The sequence below is a fragment of the Oryza brachyantha genome, chromosome 11 (assembly GCF_000231095.2).
Source record: "Oryza brachyantha chromosome 11, ObraRS2, whole genome shotgun sequence".
Classification (NCBI taxonomy): Eukaryota; Viridiplantae; Streptophyta; class Magnoliopsida; order Poales; family Poaceae; genus Oryza; species Oryza brachyantha.
Genome location: NC_023173.2, coordinates 1917012 through 1938495, shown reverse-complemented (window position 1 = coordinate 1938495; position 21484 = coordinate 1917012). Strand labels below are relative to the sequence as shown.

Sequence of the window (21484 nt, the reverse complement as noted above, 5' to 3'; positions counted from 1 at the left end):
TAGCAACTAGGTTCAGAATGTGACAAGCACGCCTCACATGAAAGAAGATACCATCACAAACCAATGAAGATGAAGCACTACCATTATCCTTGAGATCAGTGATTATGTCTCTAACTGCTACCTCATTTGCTGTAGCATTGTCTAAAGTCAAAGAAAATAATCTCTTATCAATGTACCATTTAAACATGAGTTCAGTGAAGGTCTCTGACAACTTTGCTCCAGTGTGACGTCCCTCTACATGCACAAAGTTGACAATTCTTTTCTAGATATTCCAATTGTCATCAATCCAATGTACAGTAACACACAAATATACCTTATTCTGATTTGAAGTCCACATATCCATAGTTGCACTAAAGCGACATTCTATGGTTTTAAAGTATGCATACAACTTCTCCTTCTCTTGCAAGAACATTTCCATAATTTCTTAACTAATGGTAACACGAGACTTGATTGGGAAGCTAGGACGCAAGGATTTAATGAATTCAACAAAATATTCATGCTCACATATATTAAATGGATACTCATGCATGATTATTGCCAAGTAAAACTTCCTCACACTAGCTAATTCATCATACCTATAAGGTTGAACAGCAGTAATATCTTTTCCATTCTCCTTGTCCACCTTGAGTTGTTGTTGTCCCTTCACAATACTATGTGCGACCCTTAGGTGCGTCCAAAATCCAGTTGTTCCATAATTGCTCTCACATCTGCCCTTGTGTTTGCATTTAGGAAACTTGCAATGTGCCCACATCTGAAGATATCTCCTCCCATTATCCTCAACTATCAGCTGCTTCTTGTCATAGTACTGCCACACATCTGATGTGCACCTTTTCGCCCTCTTTCCATTAGGTTCATCTGCATTAGCCCTCGGCTCATCACCCTCAATAATGATGGCATTAGCTGCAGCAGTCCTTCCTGTCCCTGCACTTGCGTTGCACCAACAACAGTACTTCCACCAGCACCAGCACCATCACTTCCAATTCCACCTACAGCAGCAGTACCATCACTACCACTTGCACCGCCAGTTCCATCAATTATTGTTGTTGGACTACATGCAGCAGTTGCACTTCCAGATGATACAGACAGACACAAACCAAGATCTGCACTAGGGCTTGGAGTGTCATTAACTGACCTTGATCTCTTAGATCCTAAAGAGAGAAGAAGTGTGAAATATCAAGATATGACAGATTGGAAGTGGCACAACTTCTGCATATTAATTACTTTTAACCATCAATACAAAATCTGTGCTACTGCTAATGTTCTATACATATTCACATATGACAAAAAACAATCAAACATATTCATTGAATCATTGGCAGAGGTAGAGGCATATGCAGCAGGTACCTGGTGTTGCAGTGGGAGGAACCGTGCTGTTGTTCACATTCATTGGTGTCGGAGGTGGAGGCTCGAGAATGAGGCGACGCTCTGAGTGCAGCGATGAAGCAGATGCAGAAGCATCTGCACCTCCGGTCGGGGTTGACGACGATGACCGCTTCATCTTCAGAAGCTGCCCTTGAGGCTTGCGGCACCGGGCGCTGGCGAGGTGGAGTAAGGAGACGGAGATCAGTGGCCGGCGGCCTGGAAGTGGAGAGGAACACCGGAGCAGGGAGAGGCGGCGGCCGGTGGGGGAGCTCTAGTGGCTGCGTGGCACCGCCGGGCCTCGGTGATGACATGATGTGGAGCAGGGACATCGGGACCCTAGCGCCGGCGGCCTTGAGGGAGCTCCGGGAGGCGGCGGCCGGCGGCCAGCGAGGGAGCAGGGAGAGGCGGTGGCCGGCGAGGGAGCTCCAGGTGGTGCCCCGGGCCCCGGCGAGACCGAGCAGGGAGGCGAGAGCCGGGCGCCGACGGCCTCCCAGCGGCGCGAAGCAGGCGGACCAGGCGGCGAAGCAAGCGGCATGGGGCACAGGCGCGTCGTCCTCGGCTCCTCTTCCAGTCCTCCTCGCGTGACTCGGGTCGGCGCTAGGTTAGGGTAAGCCGATGCCACGATGTGCTGATGGAGTGATGGGCTGATGCGGTGCGAAGCGATGCGCTGATGGGCTGGACCGCTAGACTCCTAGGCAGCTGCCTGTGGGCTACACGGGAAATTACCGCGGGAATTATCCCGGATAAATGCAGGAACCGAGAAAACGGTCAAGAAACGACCTCAACCAATTTTGCTTCCGGATTCGCCGGATTTTTCCTTTTTTTTTTCTCGATTTCTTGTTTTTCCTGTCAAAACGATATTCGGGTGGGAAAATCAATATACGGTGTCGGTCGGTACGGAATTTTCCCGTCCCGTTTTTAACCCTACTTACGACCTCGATCGAGAGTGACAGGCATTGGTCGTCGGTCGATCTCGCGTCCTCGTCAGCCGCATCTCTGTCGCCCTCGATCGACAGCAACGCACCCGCACGCGCGCGCGCGGCTCTGGTCTATGCATGCGCGCGGCATTGCGGCGGCGCCGCCCCACTAGCTAGCGCGGGCGCGGCGAGCAGCTGAGCCACTACTCCTCATCCGCCGCGTCGGCAGCCGCCCCGGCCGTCCGTCTCCGTCTTGCAGCGCGCTTCTCGACGTTCTTCCATGCAAAGGAATCGAATCAGTAGCTGAACCAGACAAGCTAGCTTATCTAGGTCAGTCAATCGATCTCTCACCACTGCCAATGAAACGGCCGGTTCGATCAACGCGTGCCTGACTAGACCATTTATTTAGCCATCTACCCAAAACATAGTGACATACCAAGCGGGGTGATTGTTTGATTTTTTTTTCATATAGAAACACCAAACGACATATTTGCAAATAAAAAAGAATTTATAAATAAATGTTTATATACATATTTTTAATAATTTAAAAGACAAGGCTGAAAATAGTTTTTAGTAAAAAAAGTCCAAAATCAATCCCATATTTAAGTTTGATAATTTCAATGTTGGTTTATAAGTATAAACAGAAGAGAAAAGATGGGGTAACTAATTGCGTTCACTGCCAGCCACCAGCTAGCTGCCACTCACTCGGCATTGATTTTATTATAATATAAAAATTTCCGCATTGATTTTCATGATTTCTATAATTTTACAACTAATCAAATGCTTAGAAAGAAATTTTGCGCAATTTAAAAATTGACTACTGAAATACTATAAAAGAATCTTTAGACTAAATCTAAGTATTTATCCTAGAAATCTAAAATAGTTATATTTTAGAACGAAGGGAGTAGGACTAATAGTTTAGAAGTACACTACTAGACTAGTTTTTGAGTCTCTACTAGACTAGGTCAGTTTGTGGCGGTTGTGTTCAGCTATTTGAACATTATAACTTATAATCGATATCGTTACACTTCCTTTTACTGATCTATCGAATTACAATTATATAAATATGTTGTCCAACCCTTATTGTTTCATATTTTTAAGCCATAATAATCAATATTATCCTCTAGATTAAAAGAATATCAATTTAACAAGCAACAATATGTAAAATTAAGTTTTTGACCAAACATGATTATCACAATCTATCGTAAATGCTACCATTTGAAGCTATAGTTATCCATTTTATCTTTTAGAAAGTTCAAAATTACTAAGTTTCAAATGATTGAAATTGTGAGGAGTTTCATGCACATTTAACCTCTAGATTGGGGAGTCATGAAGAGAGGAGAGGGAGAGAGATGGTGAGGACTCGCCGGTGATAGTGAGCCTTCGTGCCAGTCGTCAAATTTTAATGTCTTTCCTTCATATTAGGATCTTAGAGTTGGGAGGAGGTACAAGAACACTAAGAACGACTTTAGAGGGATAACAGGGGAAGAACGACTTTAGAGGGATAATAGGGGAAGGGCATGCTGAAGGTGGGTGGTAGGCAATGGTGGATAGCGAGATGGTGACAACGTCATCGATGCCATCAGGTTGAAGCGAATGAATATGGTAATCTACTGGGGCAACAGATTCAGAGTGATTAGAAGGAGAGAACATTTCTAGTGATGAGGAAATTGCCAAAGACAGTAAATAAGGTGGAACGGAGGCGCATTGACAATGCTCAAATAGGAGGAATAGGAAAAGTCGGTGCTTACCAACACGGGTAATGGTGAAGTAGAGGAGGTTGGCAAACTAGATAGAGTGAGGCAAGGCTGAAATGCCACTGTAGGCTAAACTAATTTGATACGATTTTGGTTGTCTAAAAGTGACGACTAAAATTTACAAGTATTTTCGTATAACAAAAAGTTAGACAGCCTAAAATTATATCGGATGATAGCACCATAAAAAAATAAAATACATATAGATACACATCCCAATTTGAACATGAGCGCGTGACAATGTGATTAAACAATCGATCAGTCTTTGAATAGGTCCAGTTTTGACTGTGGCAACTTAATGATCACCCTAGTGCATGTCCCTTTTGTTGTCTGTAATGCTCACAGACCTCTTCCAATGTTGATACAAGAAAAGGGAGTCCTTAGTGCGCACTACAATTAATCGAGCGTGTAGCAACGTACGCATATATAAACAAAAAGAACTAAAGGTGAAGAAAATTTACATGAGAAAAGAGGGGAGGGGAGGATCTAGTGGGGCTTAGAATGTGTGCAAAAGGAGGCCTGATGATCAACACGCTTTTGTTCCACTACATGCACTTTGACTACCTTAGTTTGCTTACATCACGCCAACGGCAAGAATTGAAAGAAAACATCTATAGATATATATAGAGCATGTTTGGATTGAGAGACTTTTAGTAGTCTCTAGACTTTTTCCTAGAAGTCCCTTCTCAGGGACTACAAAATTTGTGAGGGACTACACAAAAAAGTCCTTCCTATTTGGGACAAGAGAGACTTTTTTCTAGAATCCCAGAGATTTTTTTGGATCCCAACATTGTCATACGATATTGATGCATTTAGTCGTATAATAGGATTTGCATGGATGGATAGATATTTTCTTATACGATACAGAGCAACGTGTTGATAAATCTTTAATACTCTCTCTGTTATATACTATAAGACTTTTTAGATTTGACTAAATTCATTTATAAATCAATGTATATATTTTGTATATGCGTGTAGATTCACTAGCACGCATATGAATCTTGGCAAAATTAGAAAGTCTTATAATATAAAACACATGGAATATTATTTTATTTCTAGTGATCGAGAATATATATATATATATATATATATATATATATATATATATATATATATATATAGAGAGAGAGAGAGAGAGAGGGGGGGGGGTATAAACAAAAATACACACAATAGGTAAGCAGTTAAGTTGTTGGTGAGTAATGGAGAGGGGTCATTTTCAGCCTGTCCCGGCCGTATCATGAGTACACGCATGGTAGGGATTTTTTTTTCTCATTTAATTTCAGTCGCAAAATTGACAAGATGCAAACGATTCTTGCGCCCCACTACTTTCTAAAAGCTAGCACAACATGGAGAGATTAGGCATGCTGAGAATGTTGGGCCCACATGCATCCTAATGTTTCATGATATCATCCTTACCTCGGTATGTTGCTTGTTGCTTGCCGACCTTTCCTTCCAGCAAAGCCCCTATACTCAGCCCCACAAATCCAGTTCTGCCATTGGCATGTTCATGGTCCATGGATGAGTTGGTTGAGCATGATGACTTGTAATTGATGTTTTTGCTTTGGTATAAGAATTTGGTGTGTTTTTTGTGTTATACTTAACCTATCAATTGTGACTTGTATTTTACAGGAGCAACAATGATATAATCGTAGTAGTGTGAAGAAATTTGTGCAGTATTATTGCTAGGTTATTGTGCGACAAAAAATAACATGGTAAGACGTAATAAGATTCTTATATTACATCGACCATATTTAGATTCATTGTACCACCATATACGGTATTGCATTGTGAAAATAAAGTTTAATTAATTTGGTCAAAATAGAATGAGCCAGTGATATAGATCTGAACATACCTTGTTAAATTAAGTTGAAAAGGGAAGCTCACTAATCACTCCTTTCGAAAATATAGCGATATATCTTTCGTTCCCTCCATTTGAAAATATAAGTGTATCTAGATTTAAATCTTGTACCAAATATAAATATTCCAAAAACTAATCACAGTACTAATTGTCCCATCCATCACTTCATATTCTAAATTCTTTTCATTTCATCCCCCATACTCTCCTATCTCAATTCATTTATATCATTTATTAATTTACACCATGGTATTTTGTTCTCAACATTAATCCTTGCTAAATATATAATCTAGCCATGCTTACATTTCAAAACGGAGTTAGGTGTTAAGTAAGTTGAGTCAGCCAGTGGCATTAGTGAGATATGCGCTTAAATTCGTGGCCATTATCCGGGAGCTTCCCCTTTAAATACATCACTCAGCTCCTCTCTCCAACCCCCCACTCTTTGGACACTCTGAGCTGTGATATTTCATCTCGGCCTGCTCAGAATTCACCACACACGCTAAATCCTCTCCTTAATTTCGATTAAGCTCATCGCCTCATCGCCATGGGCAACTGCCTAGTGATCCAAGACAGGGACAAGGAGATCAAGATCGTGGCAGTGGACGGCGGCGAGATCCTCAAGCTGCAGCAGGGCGTCTCCCTCGCCGGGAGGACGATCCTCCCTCCGAGCCACGGCATCGTCTCCGACGACGGCGACGCGGCACTAGAGGCTCAGCAGCAGCAGCAGCAGCACCTGTTCCGGGCGAAGGCAGCGGCGGCCGTCGATGCGGACGGCGGCGGCGGCGTTGTCCGGGTGAAGATGGTGATCAGCAAGCAGCAGCTGAAGAAGATGCTGCACAAGGACGCCATCTCGCTGGACGACATGGTCACGATGATGCAAAGAGAAGCAAGCCAGCAGGAGATGAGCTGCAGAGGGTGGCGACCTGCCTTGCGCAGCATACCAGAAGGCACTGATTGCTAGCTAGTAACCGGGATAGCTTCACTTAATCACTTATTGCTTAATTATATGATATTTGCTTCAGCCCAACAAAAAGTAGTAAAAAGTAACTCGGGGTACCGATATCTCGTAATACCAAATCGTTTCTAATCGTTGGATTTAACAGTGACATCCTACTCAGCTAGATCTAATGATGAGAAACGATATGGTATCTCGAGGTACCGATACCTTGAGATACTTTTTGTTGGACCGAAGTAAATCTCTAATTATATAGTTACACACAAGATATATTAGCTAGGGATATATGTTCTAATTGCAAGAAATATCTAGCATAGGACCATAGGTATATATATATGGTCGACAGATATACATATATATATGTAAATATGGTGAGAGAGATATGGTGTACCCACTTAAAAAGAGTTTTGAGATGAGGATTCTCTTTATCTTTTCTTTATGGACACATGCACATGGATGCATGGTTGTAAAGAAGAGGCAAGATGATCCTAGAATTTAATCAATAAGCTAATTGTCCTTTATGATCTGTAGTTTCATTCAGTGTCGGTTAATTCAATTTCTCATCACCAAATTAAGCTTACTGAAGAACTTGGGATAGTTACACTACTGCTTGATCATTTGTTTAATCTGTGTAGCCCCATCTTTCTATCCATGCCTTATCTCGATTATATTTTTTTTAAGACTAAATTTCATAAAACTACCTATGGTTTCACCAAAATACCACAATACTAGGTACGTGTCACAAAACTACAAATTTAAGACCATTTTCACAAAATTATAGATTTAAGGCATTATATCATGCATAAAACTATAGAACTACATAGTTATCATAAATTTTATCTCAACTTTAATTTGTAACTTAAAAAGATAATAGTGGAACTCTAAACCTTGTAGTTCTTTAATACATTGATCACTAAAATATGTAATTTTGTAATACAAGGCCTTAAATCTACTGTTCCATGAGAAATTTGATATTAAATCATTAGTCTTTTGATAATTTAGTCAAATACCTGCAGTTTTGTGAAATTCACTCTTGTAAATTTGTTATATTAATTTCTTCTGATGGGTATGTTGGTTTTCATGCATGCATGTGAGCTAACCCAACTGTTGCCAAGGCACACCTAGAAACACTATACCTATAGCTAAGATTTTGCACAGCAAAACAAGCCTGTACTATGTATTGCTGCTTTACTTTAAATTATACCGATGATAAATCCTGATTATGCGCATATGACACAATCTGGAAAAAGAAACCCTGAAACTTGAGCTCTTGAATTTGGATGAACTGGAAATTAATGAAGATTGCTTCCAATAAACCAATTAACAGATACTCAAGAGTTCTGAAGGACGACTGCAAACAAGGATGAGATCATAGCAGTTTCAGACTTTCTCAGAGAAGCTGAATTATACAGTGTTGCGTTGTTGGGCATCACCTATCTTGTCTCTCTAGAATTTTCCTCCTAGCTAGCTTAAGTAACAAATTTGCACTAATCAATCAATGTAAACTAGACCTGAGAGAGAACATGAATAAATCCGGGAGTAGATTAATATATTAACTGAGAATTTGATCGAGACGATCCAGGTATATATGCTATGATGACATTCATACTTGATCGAGGTTGCACTTGTTTCTTTTCCCTCACCCAGAAAGCAAATCTAGATCATTGCACCATCTGTCACCTGATCTCTTTGCTATCTACTCTCTCCTATTGCTTATCATCTCGGAGAGGGACGCACGTTTTAATCCTAATAACACAAAAATAATATCTCTGTATGTCAATCTAGCTAGGTCTGTCATGTCGGCATTAATTAGCATATATGCAGGCATGCCGATAACACGATTGATCAATGGTGTTCTAGAAAAGTGACTACAGCTAGAAATGGTCATAAATAAACCAATAATCTGAGAGACGATTTAGGTTTTTAAGGAAAAGGCAAAATAATATATTTAGAAACAAAAAATAATTTTATGAATAAAATTTGTTATTAGTGTTTTAAAAGCTATGATTAAAAATAAATTATGATAAACAACCCTAAAATTAACTATAAATTTAAAGTTAAAATTTTAAATTTAAGATTATAAATATAAAGACGAGGTGCATGCGAGGGACTTGAGTGATGAAGATATTTCTCCATGTTTGTGATTACATGTCCATCACCAAAATCTGGGTGTAATCATACCAGATGGATCTAGCTGGCTAAGTGCTAAGTCCACTTTGATCAGGCAAAGCGACTCAGCTCCACCATCTTCGCAGATTGGTGCCTAGCTTGCTAGCTACTACAGTACTACAATCTCCGTTCCAAAATAAACGCATCTATGTATTTTTAAGATAGAATTTTTGACTCCTCGTCTTATTTAAATTCTTTTATGATTAATATTTTTATTGTTACTGCATGATAAAACATGAATAGTATTTTACGTGCGACTAATTTTTTTTATTTTTAATAAATTTTTTAAATAAGACGGATAGTCAAATGCTCGACCTAGAAAACTCAGAAATCTTTTTTTTTTGGGACGGATCAGTAACTAGCTATGTCAAATATCCGTCTCTCTGTCTCTCTCTATATATATAACCAAGTAATGAAGAGTACTCTTCCGTTTTGGAACACACGTTGTTTTAGTCTTATCCTAAGTCAAAAGGGGTTTATAAAAAAATATAACAATGACACGGAATTAATTTCATTAAAGCAACTGTTAAGTATGTTTTTGGAACATATTTATGTGGTGTTGGAATTATTGCTATGTCTTCTGTAAATTTAGTCAAACTCTTGAAAGTTTGCCTTAAAATAAAACCAAAACTTTTTATACCTGAAACATAGGGTAAACATAGGGTGGTAGTTGTTTTAAGCAACTCAAAACTACTACTTGCATGCCTTGTCATCCCCCAACTAAACACGTGCGAATGAGCAGTAAGCTACCCTGATGGGCCCACCTCAACATGTTCCGATGGAAGACAAGACTGAAATTAGTGTGGATCAAATCCAACAAAATGAAAAGAGTATCAGAAGGAATAAGTCCACTTGAGGTCTCTCAACTTATCGTCCAGTCTGTTTTTCGTCCTTCGACCGTAAAATCGGATACAACTGGTCCCTGAACTATCAAAACTGGCATAAAAGAGGTCCCTCAGCGGTTTCGAAGGCGGTTTTGGCTGACTTGGCGCTTTTGACTAGATCGCTGTCCTACGTGGCATTGATATGACGCTTACGTGACAATTATATGGCTAGTAGGAATGACATGTGAGGTCCACGTGGGTCTCACCATATTTATTTCTTTTGGGTCGCTCACTGTGGGCCTACCATTTTTAAATTTTTTTGTGTGCGGCTGACAAGTGGGCCCACTGTTTTTTGGATATATATTTGCCACGTAAGCGTCATGTCAATTCCACGTGGGACAAAGACCTAGTCAAACTAGCCATGTAGGCGCCAAGTCAGCCAAAACCGCCTACAAAACTGTCGAGGGACCTCTTTTGTGCCGGTTTTGATAGTACAGGGACCGGTTGTATCTGGTTTTGCGCTCCAAGGACGAAAAATAGACTAGACGATAAGTTGAGGGACCTCAAGTGAACTTATTCCGTATTAGAATAAAACAAAAGGCCCAATTAACCCGACACCGAGCCCATCACCGGTTTTGGGCCTTAACCTAACTGCGGCCCAAACCATTTTATCTCGGCCCGCATGATAGGATTGATCTGATAAGCGATGGAATAAGTCCACTAGAGATCCCTAAACTTGAATGCAAGTTTGTTTTTTTTGTCCTTAACCGTAATACCAGAAATGTGTACCCTTAAACTTTGAGAATCCGTTCAAAAAAGGTCCCTCGGCAGTATTGACTCATTTTTTTGACCGGTTTTGCTGACGTGGCAGCCGGTGGGTCCCACATGTCAGAATTTTTTATTTTTACTCCTTCCTTCTCTCCTTTCCTCTCCTCTCTGATTCCTCTCCTCTCTTCTTCCTCCAGAGTGCATCGGCAGGGGTGGAGGCGGTCAGGCTGGCGACAACGGCGGGCAACGGCCGATGCGGGAGGGCAGGGCGGTGACGGTCGGGCTGGCCGCGCGGGAAGGCGGCAGCCGACACGTGCGTCGGCCGACGCGGGAGGACGGAGGCGGTGGCAGCCGGGCGGGCGGTGCGAGCGTCGACCGAGCGGCGGTGGCAGGTGGCGACCGACATGGGAGGGCGGGGGCGGTGGCGGCCGGGCTGGCCGCGAGCGCAACCCTGTACCACAGCACGACGAGCAGGCTCCCCGCCGTGACCTTCCCATCCAACTGCGTCGACGCGCCGCCGGCACCGACGATCTGGACGTGCCCACTTCCCCGGGCGACGTACACCGCCTTTGCCGCGGCGACGTACATGTCACAAGGCTGACGGCGCTCGCCGTGTCACCCTCGAACACGATGGCGACATCCTTACCACCGTCATCCGCGTTGTTGTACCACCACATGACCTCCCCGGCACACACGATGATGACATCGCCGGCCTCGAGCCGCACTACCCTCTCCCTGGCGTCTACCCCCACGGGGAGAACCCCGACCACCGCGCTGCCGCCAAGAACGTAGTCGAACTTGCCGAAGTCGGCGTAGTGTGGCAGTGCGAAGCCAAGGGGCTTCAAGACAAGCAGCCCGCACCCGAGCTTCTCCTCGACGACGGCCGGCTGGTCCTTGCCGGACCAGGCGAGGTACGACCCGGCCTCATTCTCGACGAGCGGCTTGCTGGCCTTGACGAACACATCATACGCCGCCATATCTCGAATCAAAACTTCAAAAGCAATCGCAGCAAGAAGAATCTTAACTCGTTCTTGGCTGATCGGCGCTACATACGTCTGCTATGACCAACGCGAGAAGGAGAGGCAGCAAATTTTTTATTTTATTATTAGGCTGACAGGTGGGCCCCATATTTTATTGGGTATTTTTTTTACTTGGCAACTGACAACTAGGTCCCCATAAATTTTTTATATATTTTTTTGCTGACTGGGATGTCACATCAGCAAAACCACCCTCCAATACTGCTAAGGGATCTGATTTGAACGGTTTTCGTAACTTCGAGGGCCAACATTTCTGATATTGCGGTTAAGGGATGATTTTGATACTCCGTGACAACTTGAGGGACCTAATGTGAACTTATTCCATAAGCGATTGACCCCACCGTCGGCCCATTTTCCCAAATCCCAAACGATCAAGCCCAACAACGATCAGGGCAGCCAACGGCCGCCGATCGGGTGGAGGCGCGCGCCGCCGTCGCCGTAGGCGGCGGGGCACCGAGCCACCGACCGACCTCCGCCCCGGAGATGCTCGGAGGCGTGGGGACGCGCGCCGCACCGTGAGACGGCGGGGATACCATGGAAGGCGCGGGCGGCGGCGGCGGTTCACCTCCACCGCCGGCAGTGCAGTGCGCGCACAGGTGAGGTGAGGTGAGAAATCTCGTAAACAGATTAATTGCTAAGCCTTTTTTGTTTTGAGAGGATCCGATTGCCAACTTGCGAGCTATTTGTATTACGTTTTCTTCGATTGTGAGGTGGGGAATTCTTAGAAGAAGAAAATTGATTGTGCTGCGCTAAAATGGCATATTGTTTATGCCGTTTTGTCTGGAAGTTTCCGGCAGTAGGAATGTCCTAATCCAAATGTCTTGCATGAACTAAACAGTATATCAAACCTGCTTAATTTTCAGCTGCCATCATGTTTATTTAATAAGACTAGTACTGAACTACTAATCATACAAACTATTCCAGTAGTTTAATCATTTTCTTGTATAATAGAGGCATATAGTACGTACTGCTAGTTTAATCTAAGCAGCGCACCACATAGGTTCTAATTTAGGATTGGTAGAAGCTAAGCGAACTACTTCAAATCATGCATGAGGATTCAACTACTGTACACCAATAATTATTAAGCGTGTGCATCGATCTAAACATGGCTGTTTGAATATTGCGATATGCGGTTATGCATAAAGGGAGTATAAAATTAAGGCACCTCTGCTACTAGCAGCTAGGTTCATCCATCACCTAATCCAATCATAAAAATTCTCCTTTGTAATGTATTCAGCACATTTTTGTCCCAATCATTGGCAGGAAACTAGTGGGTGAGTGCAGAAAAAACAAGGCTTGATAGCCGCTGCATAAAGTAGTAAATTAAGTACTTTCATTTTCCAAATGTTAAAACGAAAGGGACATTTGTTCTAATACTAGCTGGCTGCTCTTCACCCTTAAAAAATGCTCTATGCTTTGTAGGTAAAAAATGGCGATAACTGGCAAAGGGACTATCATGCATAGTAGGATAACACTTACAAAGTACAGACCAAGTTTTTATCTATTCTCCTTTTTGTAAGTATCTGATGTGGAATCACACAATAGTGGAGTTCTCTTTCAGTTGATTAATTATGGTAATCCATATATAGTTTTCACCACTGTAAAGTATTGTGTGCAAGTAAAGCACATCAGCCCAATTGCATCGCCAGTAGCTCAGGTGTAGCTTTAGGTGTTAATCATAAAGTCAGTATATATATACAAAACATGCATGCAGTGTTGCTTTCAGTTGCTGTCTAATTCCTGTACACGGAGATGTGAAAAACTATATTCAAATTAAGGAGTCCCAATCTAGCACATCAATAACAAGTGAACATACGCTAGATAGCAAAACAAGCACATTGATTGATTAGACTTAAGAATCGACTCAGGAAATTTAATAAGTTAGCTCTCCATCGTGGAAATGAATATTATTGGCGAGGGGTGGGTTTAGGTGTGGTTTGACAAATGCATGGATGTTGACATATTAACAGGGGACAGTGTCAAGCTAATTTGAATGACGAATTAATTACTACAATATTTACCTATCCATTTGGTTAATTTGTTTTTATTTTCTTATTGCATAATTACGCATGGAATCCTGGAAAAATATTTCAAACTAATGGCCCTTAATAGATGCACGATATATTTTCTTGAAGTTAAGAGTTGTTTGATTGCGGTGGTTTTATAGAAGTTCCTTTCTAAGTGAGACTAAACTATCTTTAATTAAGGAGCAACCGATCAATCTCGTCTTTTCGCTTATGCTTATAAGCCAAAATTTGAATTTTTAACTTTAAATTTGAAGTTATTTTTTTATCAAAGTTTAGTTTTTAGTCTTAGCTTTTAGATCGCTAAGAATTCATATATAAAATTTTTATTTATAAATTATTTTTTATTTGTAAATATTTCATTTGGTTTTTCATAAAACACCCAAATAATCACCCAGATGATTTGTACACTATTCTTTCACAAGCTTACATTTATACTTTTCTAGCGTGAGGTAACATATTTGTTATGGACGTCATGGGTCTAGGGGATGTGTGTAGATCAAGATAGGATGTATATATTGAAAGGATTTTGCTTATCTATGGAGCATACAGTGGTTTTATGCAGTAGTTTCTAACTTCTCCAGTTATCCGAGAGAATAGATCGATACTAATAATGAACTTCATATAGCTAAATCAACCAACAATAAGGTCAGCGGTCTTGCATCAAAGAAATATCAATCATGAATTAGGTCATTTTCACGCTCAAAATACAGATAGTAGAGATGACCTGAAATATTGGACAGCTTTCCAGACCTATCTTTTTGCTTCCGTGTATGCTTATAAGTTAAAATTTAAATTCTCAATATTAAATTTAGAGAAGATTTTCGTTTTTCATCGTATTTTATTTTTCAGCTGTTGTTTTTAGATAGTTAAGGAATACATATATAAAAATTTTATTTATAAATTATTTCTTATTTATAAATATGTCATTTTGCTTTTTCAGGAAAAAAAAAGGCATCCGATGAGGGTCTTCAAGTGTGAAATTGTACAATTTTTTCTACTGCTCTTAAAAACCGATAATACTAGCTACATCCATGGGTGAGCATGAAATAAAGAAATAAGATTGCTGGGGCCAATGAGAGAGGGCAGTCAGTTCCAATGCGATAAGAGTGCAGTCAGGGATTCCTGTTGCTTCATGACAAAAGCCTTCGAGTGAAGACAAGACCCTAGACCGTCTCTCTCTCTCCCCCTGACCAAGGCTAGCTAGGGAAGGAAGAACAAAAACAGCATAGCAAGGACACCATCTTTTTCTGAGCTTGTGGAACAAAAACGCCCAAGAACGTGAAGCTATTACACCGTCAGATATATCAAGAAGCTGCAGCCAGCAGGCCGAGCAAGAGCAAATTGAGCACAGAGACGGTCAGGCATGCTTGCCCCTCCCTCTTGCTTGTCATACAAGGGAAGCCCAGGCCTGGTATGTTTTCTTGATTCCAAATCTAATCTTTGTTCATTCATATGTGTGCTTGCTGAGATTGGTGTATCTACGAAGAAGCATCTGTGATGTTCTTTTTCCTTCTTTTGTGCGCTTTGAGCGCAGAAGCCATATTGCTAGAAGCTAGTTCTATCTTGAGGATTGAAGGTAGAAGCTAGCTTCTCGTTCGTGTGTGGAGCTAGCTACTGGGATCATTTGGCGCGCGGCTGTATCTTCGGGATGGGAGAAGCTAGTAGTAGTTCAGGACAATCAAGGCAGAGTCCTCATGTTCTTGGCTATGGCTTCCATGGCACCATGCCCAATCCCATGCCGTCTGCAAACTTCTTGTAAGAGCTCTCTATCCCTCCAGGTTTCTTTTCTCTTTTGGTGATTCAATTTACTCAGTGCACCAACAAACATGATCTTCACCATGCACTTCCTTCGCAAGTTTTCCTATCTAATCATACATATTTAGTGGCTCGATGAAATTTCTTTTACCTTGTTTTGACGTATATTTGTGACTTGTCATTTTTTTTTGGTACTATTTACTCTTCTTTAAGCTTCTTAGTACGTAACAAGAATCTTTCTCTAGATCATTTTGGTCAATATCCCTCCAACAGGTCGATCTAATGCTAAATATGTATTAATTTCCCTTATGCTTGCCTGACAGCGAGCAAGGAGGTGCTACATATTTTGGAGAACTAGAGGAGGCTCTGATGCAACAGGTTGCCACACTCAGGAGGACTCAACAAACTGCAACCACTACCTCCACCCTTCATCACGGAGACACCACCCGTACGTTCATCTCTCTCTTCTGTGTGCGACCAACTGACCAAGACCAAAAACACACAACCTTGCGAGGCACTTTCCGGAGAGGTTAGGGCATTGTAGTCAAAAGCAACCATGGGAGCAGCAGCAGAAATGGCAGTTGTGCTGCTTGTGCTGTGTGTAGTACTACTACTGTAGCATGAGAGTTGTGACTACCTTGTGAGTCCTCTCCCTCTCTCTACAGACAACACACTCTAGAGTGCAACAAGTCTCCATGGCAGTACAGCAAGTAGCAGGGGTGTCTACCAACTTTCTGGCTCCCTGGTTGCAAGCACAGCTCAAAGAGAATAAATTCCACTGACTTTCACTGCGACAGAGGCCCCACTCCCCCCTTGTGATCCCAATGCAGCCTTTGCACCTCTGGTATCGCGATACATTTCTTGATCTCCTTCCCTATGATATCTTCTTGCAGCCTTCTCCACTACTGCTACGGCTACAGCTAGGCCTCCTCCTACGCTGGACATCTTCCCATCCTGGCCTATGAGGTCTCTCCACACACCTAAGGTATGAATCTACTTGTCTACTGCGTATTGGTACGTGCTAGTATTTCTATCTATACCTATTAGGATTGGCATAGTTACACAAGAAGTATAACTCTGTGGAAAATATTCATCCTATTAGGAGGGTTCAAATGTGACAGCAGACACAACAGACTCGGAGAGCAGCAGCAAGAACAATAGCAACCAAAATGCCTCATCAGACCAGCATGGGCTAGTAGGAGACATGGCAGGCCAGTTCGATCAAACTCCACAGCAGCAACAGCACAAGGTATGCGATGCATTGGTGTGATCATGTATGACTTGTTGCTTCCCTTGTTGGTGTTTCTTGCTTAATGCATCGGTGGCTTCGGGTTTTTTGTGTTTGATCTGCGTTGATCTGTCTTGGTCATCCTTATCATGCAAGTGCAATGGTATTGTTCCATATAGCCTGGCGTCATGTGTCACTAGCTAGCCCACAACTTCCAAGATGCTCATGTAGATACATGCTCCTATAGGAAGAACAACCAATGTTCAGGGGCATTTAAGATCTCGCTGCTCCCAAGATCACCAATCCCAACACGTTAGGTGAATCATTTGGCCCTATAGAAAGTTCCAACTTATTTCCCTGATGCTTCTTCCATGGGACCAGTGTTTTCTACTATCAGACGCTACTAATATATTTGATGGAGAACGCGAACCAGTCATCTTTCGTCGCGTATTCTTGAAAAAAAATATATGAATAAGTAATCTTCGACTTCAATTTCTATTGGGACTATCATAATCTTTATCTGATCAAGCTTATTAGTTGAAGCATGGACAATATCTTTAACAAGAACCAGTCATTTTAGTTGATCTTTTATTGTGGGAATGGATAAGTTTAGAGGGTTTGGATATGTTAGATGAGTTGATGTTTATTCATTTGCTGGTTGCATTTGCCACTGGTGCTGCCATAAGAGACAAATGGGAGTTCTTACACTATTGTCTCAATAGCTTGCAAACCTTGTGCCCAAATAAAAATGCACCAATCAATAATATAACTGATACTTTGGGTCAGTGGTGCTTTAGGTGTTTTCTGGTCAATTGATCAATACATTGCCAATATGTAGGATTATAAATAATCATATGGACTATTTAAATTCACACATAACCGAAAGAGAGCTCTACAGATTAGGCCTAGACAGCAACATATAAAAAAAAGCAGAACCAGTTTTTGTCTGTTGTTAGAGTGGGTGGCTTCCACCAAATGTACACGACTGTTTTTATTATTGTGCTTGATGTAACGTGCTGTAGAAATCATACTATATTGCTTACACCATAAACGCATATGCACAGCTTTGCTCTACCATTTCTCCCCTAGTGTTGTGTGCACATTTGCACACAGGTGTATAGTAAATTCCATATTCTGACTTGTTCATGTCCACTTGGCATGCAGAAGATGGCAACTAACAGTCCGACTCATAGCAGCAAGTCTGGCAAGGCGCTTGATCCAAAGGTCTCTTCTCTTCTCATTAGTTTGATGCTTAGGAGTTTGCAGACGTATGATGTATGCATGGATGCATGCCAAGCGGATGCACAGAGCCATGCAGTGCATTCTAATGACCATTTCAATGCAACGATATTGCGATCAATAATGCGTTTTTTTTGCCTTTGTGTCACCAGACCATGAGAAGGCTCGCTCAGAACCGAGAGGCAGCACGTAAAAGCCGGCTGCGAAAGAAGGTGAATGTCGTGGGCGTTACTGGGCACTTAGCAGTAGATTTTCCATATTCTTGACAGCTTTGTGTATGGATCATACAGGCTTACATCCAGCAGCTTGAGAGCAGCAAGCTGAAGCTTGCTCAGATGGAACAGGATATCCACAGAGCTCGTTCCCAGGTACACCTTTTTTACACATCCATATTTCTACAGTTTACAAACTGACCGTCTGTTAGATTAGTCATCGAGTATAATCTGAATTTGTGAGCTTTGTTTAGGGCTTACTCCTTGGAGCTCCAGGTGGAAACACCAGCTCAGGTGAACATTTTGGATTTTTTTTTTTTTTGAATAGGAAGGTAGAGGAGACTCTACCTTGTTGCCAACATTTTGGATATAAACTCATCCATGAACTATAGTTGTGATTTGCAAATAAAATGTCTGGTTCAACTGAGCTGTACGACTGACATTTATTTTCAGGAGCCGCTATGTTCGACGTCGAGTACGCCCGGTGGCTGGAGGAAGACAGCCGGCGCATGGCTGAACTGCACGGAGGGCTGCACGCTCACCTGCCGGACAGTGACCTCAGAGCCATCGTCGACGACACACTAACCCACTACAACCAGCTCTTCGCCCTCAAGGGCATGGCGGCCAAGGCCGACGTGTTTCACCTCATCACCGGGATATGGGCGACTCCAGCTGAGCGGTGCTTCCTCTGGATGGGTGGATTCCGGCCCTCCGAGCTGCTCAAGGTATGGTTGGAATGTTGGATGACCTCCTGTCTGAACAAAACATCAGTTTACTGTCTGTCTTGTATTTTCTGAACTTAGTCGGGCTAATTTGGTCAGAAAATGCACCTGACATCAAACAACATATGGCACTCAATTTGATCATTCTTGAGAAGGTGCTAAGTGATAGCTTCGATACATTTAGTACTAAATATCTAGAGGTATCATATTTACCAGTATAAAACTTTGGTACATTTAAGTAATAGGTGTCCGACGGTTCTAAAATTTTACATAAATTAGGGGTTTTTTATCAATATCTTGAGATACTAAAAATTTTATGCAAAATTCTGGCAATCTTTTTTAACATCTTTGGAAGTACCTCAAGTTACAACATTTTATAGTGTAAAAAATTAGTATCTTGAGTTATAATATATCTTGAGGTACCAAAATTTTACATTAAAATTTTTAATACCTTAATATATTTTTCAAGGATGATAAAACAGACACAATTCTGATACCTTAGTTATATTGTACCTTAAGATACTTATTTTTTACACTAAAAAATATGGTATCTTAATATACTTTTCAAGGATAGTAAAAAACTCAAAAAATTAATACCTTGAGATACTTTCTTAAAGACCGTAAAACTTCTCGTGAAACTCACTTTAGAGTTTTAACATGAAAATTTTCGTCAACCCATTCTAGATGAATATGGAACCAAGCTAAATCTGCTCTCATTGTTCAAGTATACATATGTGGTTCTCTAATCTCATTGCATACATTTTTTTGCCGGCTGGCCAAATCTCATTGCATACTTCTCATGTTGATGCAGACACTGATACCGCAGCTAGATCCCCTGACTGAGCAGCAAGTTGCTGGCATCTGCAGTCTTCAACAGTCATCGCAGCAGGCAGAGGAAGCTCTCTCCCAGGGCTTGGAGCAGCTGCACCAGTCATTAGCAGAAACCGTGGCTGGAGGGTCCCCACTGGATGACGTCAACGTCGGGAGTTTCATGGGTCACATGGCTATTGCCCTTAGCCAGCTATCAAATCTTGAAGGTTTTGTCATACAGGTAAAGATGTCCAATGTTATCTGCTGCTCTTCAGTATTGATCATTCTGTCAGTTTATAGATAATGGTTGCACTATCTCTTTGCATGACTCAACTTCGTAAACAAGCCAATAGCTAGTACCTAAAACTTTTAAGGAGCTGCTGTATTCAATGCAATGTTCTTCTGAGCCAAATCTGTTTTCTAGTAAACCTTAACACTTTAACAGTGCTGCCAAAATTTGTGCCATAAATAATCATCAGTTTGTTATCTCTTGGTATTTTATGGTAAATTGTTCTAAGAGGATATATCCTGTTATGCCCTCAACATGTAGAGGTGTTACTGTACCCAACGAAAAGTCTAAAACGTGTTCTAGCATTCTTCTTGTTGGTGTATCCCTTAAATGTACTTCTAATTAGATTCCATCAATGGTTTTACTTAACATATTCATAAACTAACGTGTGCCACATTGGATTTCCAGGCTGATAACCTGAGGCAGCAGACTATCCATCAGATGCACAGGATTCTGACAGTTAGGCAGGCAGCTCGATGTTTCTTGGCCATTGGAGAGTACCATAATCGCCTCCGTGCCCTGAGCTCACTTTTTGCCTCGCGCCCTCGAGAGTAAGCCCATGCCTGTAGTTGATTTTTTTTCCTTATAAGAAAAAAGATATTCTGCTACTCATATTTATTATAGTTTATATTATATTTTTACTTGATAATTTTGAAGTATGATTGAGCCATGACTTTAATATAGACATGGATCATATTAATAGCTTAAGAGACTGAGCTGTCTACTACTAATCAGGATGAAATGGACCTTCCTCCTGCCAGGAAAGAAAAGTCAGAAAGCTTATCTTTTAGAACCATGGGATACACTTCACTCTCATTTTCTTAAGGTTAAGATGTCCTTAAAATGATTGCTCTAATTATATTATATGTAAACGAGTATAGTTTACACTTCATATTCGGTAGTAGTTTCTAAGGGTATGTTTTTTTGGATGAGTCCATTTTAAACCCCACAAGGGAAAGGGCAAAGGTTTTGCCTAAAGAAGGAGCATTACAAAGGTGTAATCATGTGCAGGGTTTCTAAGAATACTTTGGTGCAATTCTCTTTACCTTAAAAGAGCACGACAAAACACTCATGGAGTCATGGTGTACAAAATACGGTTTCTGCGGCTTCTCTCGAGATTTCTGTTCTATTTCAGCCAACTACCTAAATATTCTGTAATCAGAAGCTGTGATAGTACGCCCTTTTTCTATGCATCTCTCATGTTACTGATGGTGCCTTCGTTGCTTGTAGGATACTGGTGGCAGATGAAGGCAACTGTGGAGAGCTAAGCATTGCAGCACATCCATCTGAAAGCCAATTTTCAACCTTCTGAATTATGTTTCAAATGTATATTGGAACTAACCTTCAAAGTAGGAGCGAAAGCTTGCTTTTTGATGTAATCTAGCACTGTAGCAGATATGTGAGAAACTCAGAAAAGAGTTTGGGAAACGATGGAAGCTCCAGCTGCACTAGCAAAAATTTCAGAAGGAATGAATGGGACTGCAATATATGCATGATGATTTTCAATTACTGATCATGAGAGTCTGTAATGCAAGTTGAGATGGGTTGAAACATCATAGAG

General features: G+C 41.5%; 2 protein-coding genes across 3 annotated transcripts; both read left to right on the top strand.

Annotated features, from left to right (window-relative positions):
- Nucleotides 1–6334: 6334 nt before the first annotated feature.
- OB11G0041L07_1 (hypothetical_protein) lies at nucleotides 6335–7034 on the top strand. Its single transcript, XM_006663156.3, has one exon. It carries the CDS (start codon nucleotides 6433–6435, stop codon nucleotides 6847–6849), a length of 417 nt encoding a protein of 138 aa, XP_006663219.1. The 5' UTR covers nucleotides 6335–6432; the 3' UTR covers nucleotides 6850–7034.
- A 4991-nt stretch (nucleotides 7035–12025) lies between these two features.
- Nucleotides 12026–21407, top strand: LOC102720556 (transcription factor TGAL4). Of its 2 annotated transcripts, none has more exons than XM_015842626.1 (14): nucleotides 12026–12242; nucleotides 14609–15079; nucleotides 15203–15423; nucleotides 15747–15871; nucleotides 16317–16408; nucleotides 16526–16672; nucleotides 17816–17875; nucleotides 18043–18102; nucleotides 18181–18258; nucleotides 18357–18396; nucleotides 18556–18827; nucleotides 19636–19875; nucleotides 20332–20474; nucleotides 21154–21407. In XM_015842626.1, the coding sequence occupies exons 3-14, from the start codon at nucleotides 15317–15319 to the stop codon at nucleotides 21233–21235; spliced, it is 1446 nt and encodes a 481-aa protein (XP_015698112.1). In that variant the 5' UTR covers nucleotides 12026–12242; nucleotides 14609–15079; nucleotides 15203–15316; the 3' UTR covers nucleotides 21236–21407. The 2 variants fall into 2 exon arrangements, with proteins under 2 accessions (XP_015698112.1, XP_006662738.2); XM_006662675.2 differs by having other exon boundaries at nucleotides 12026–12247.
- The last annotated feature ends 77 nt before the right edge of the window (nucleotides 21408–21484 follow it).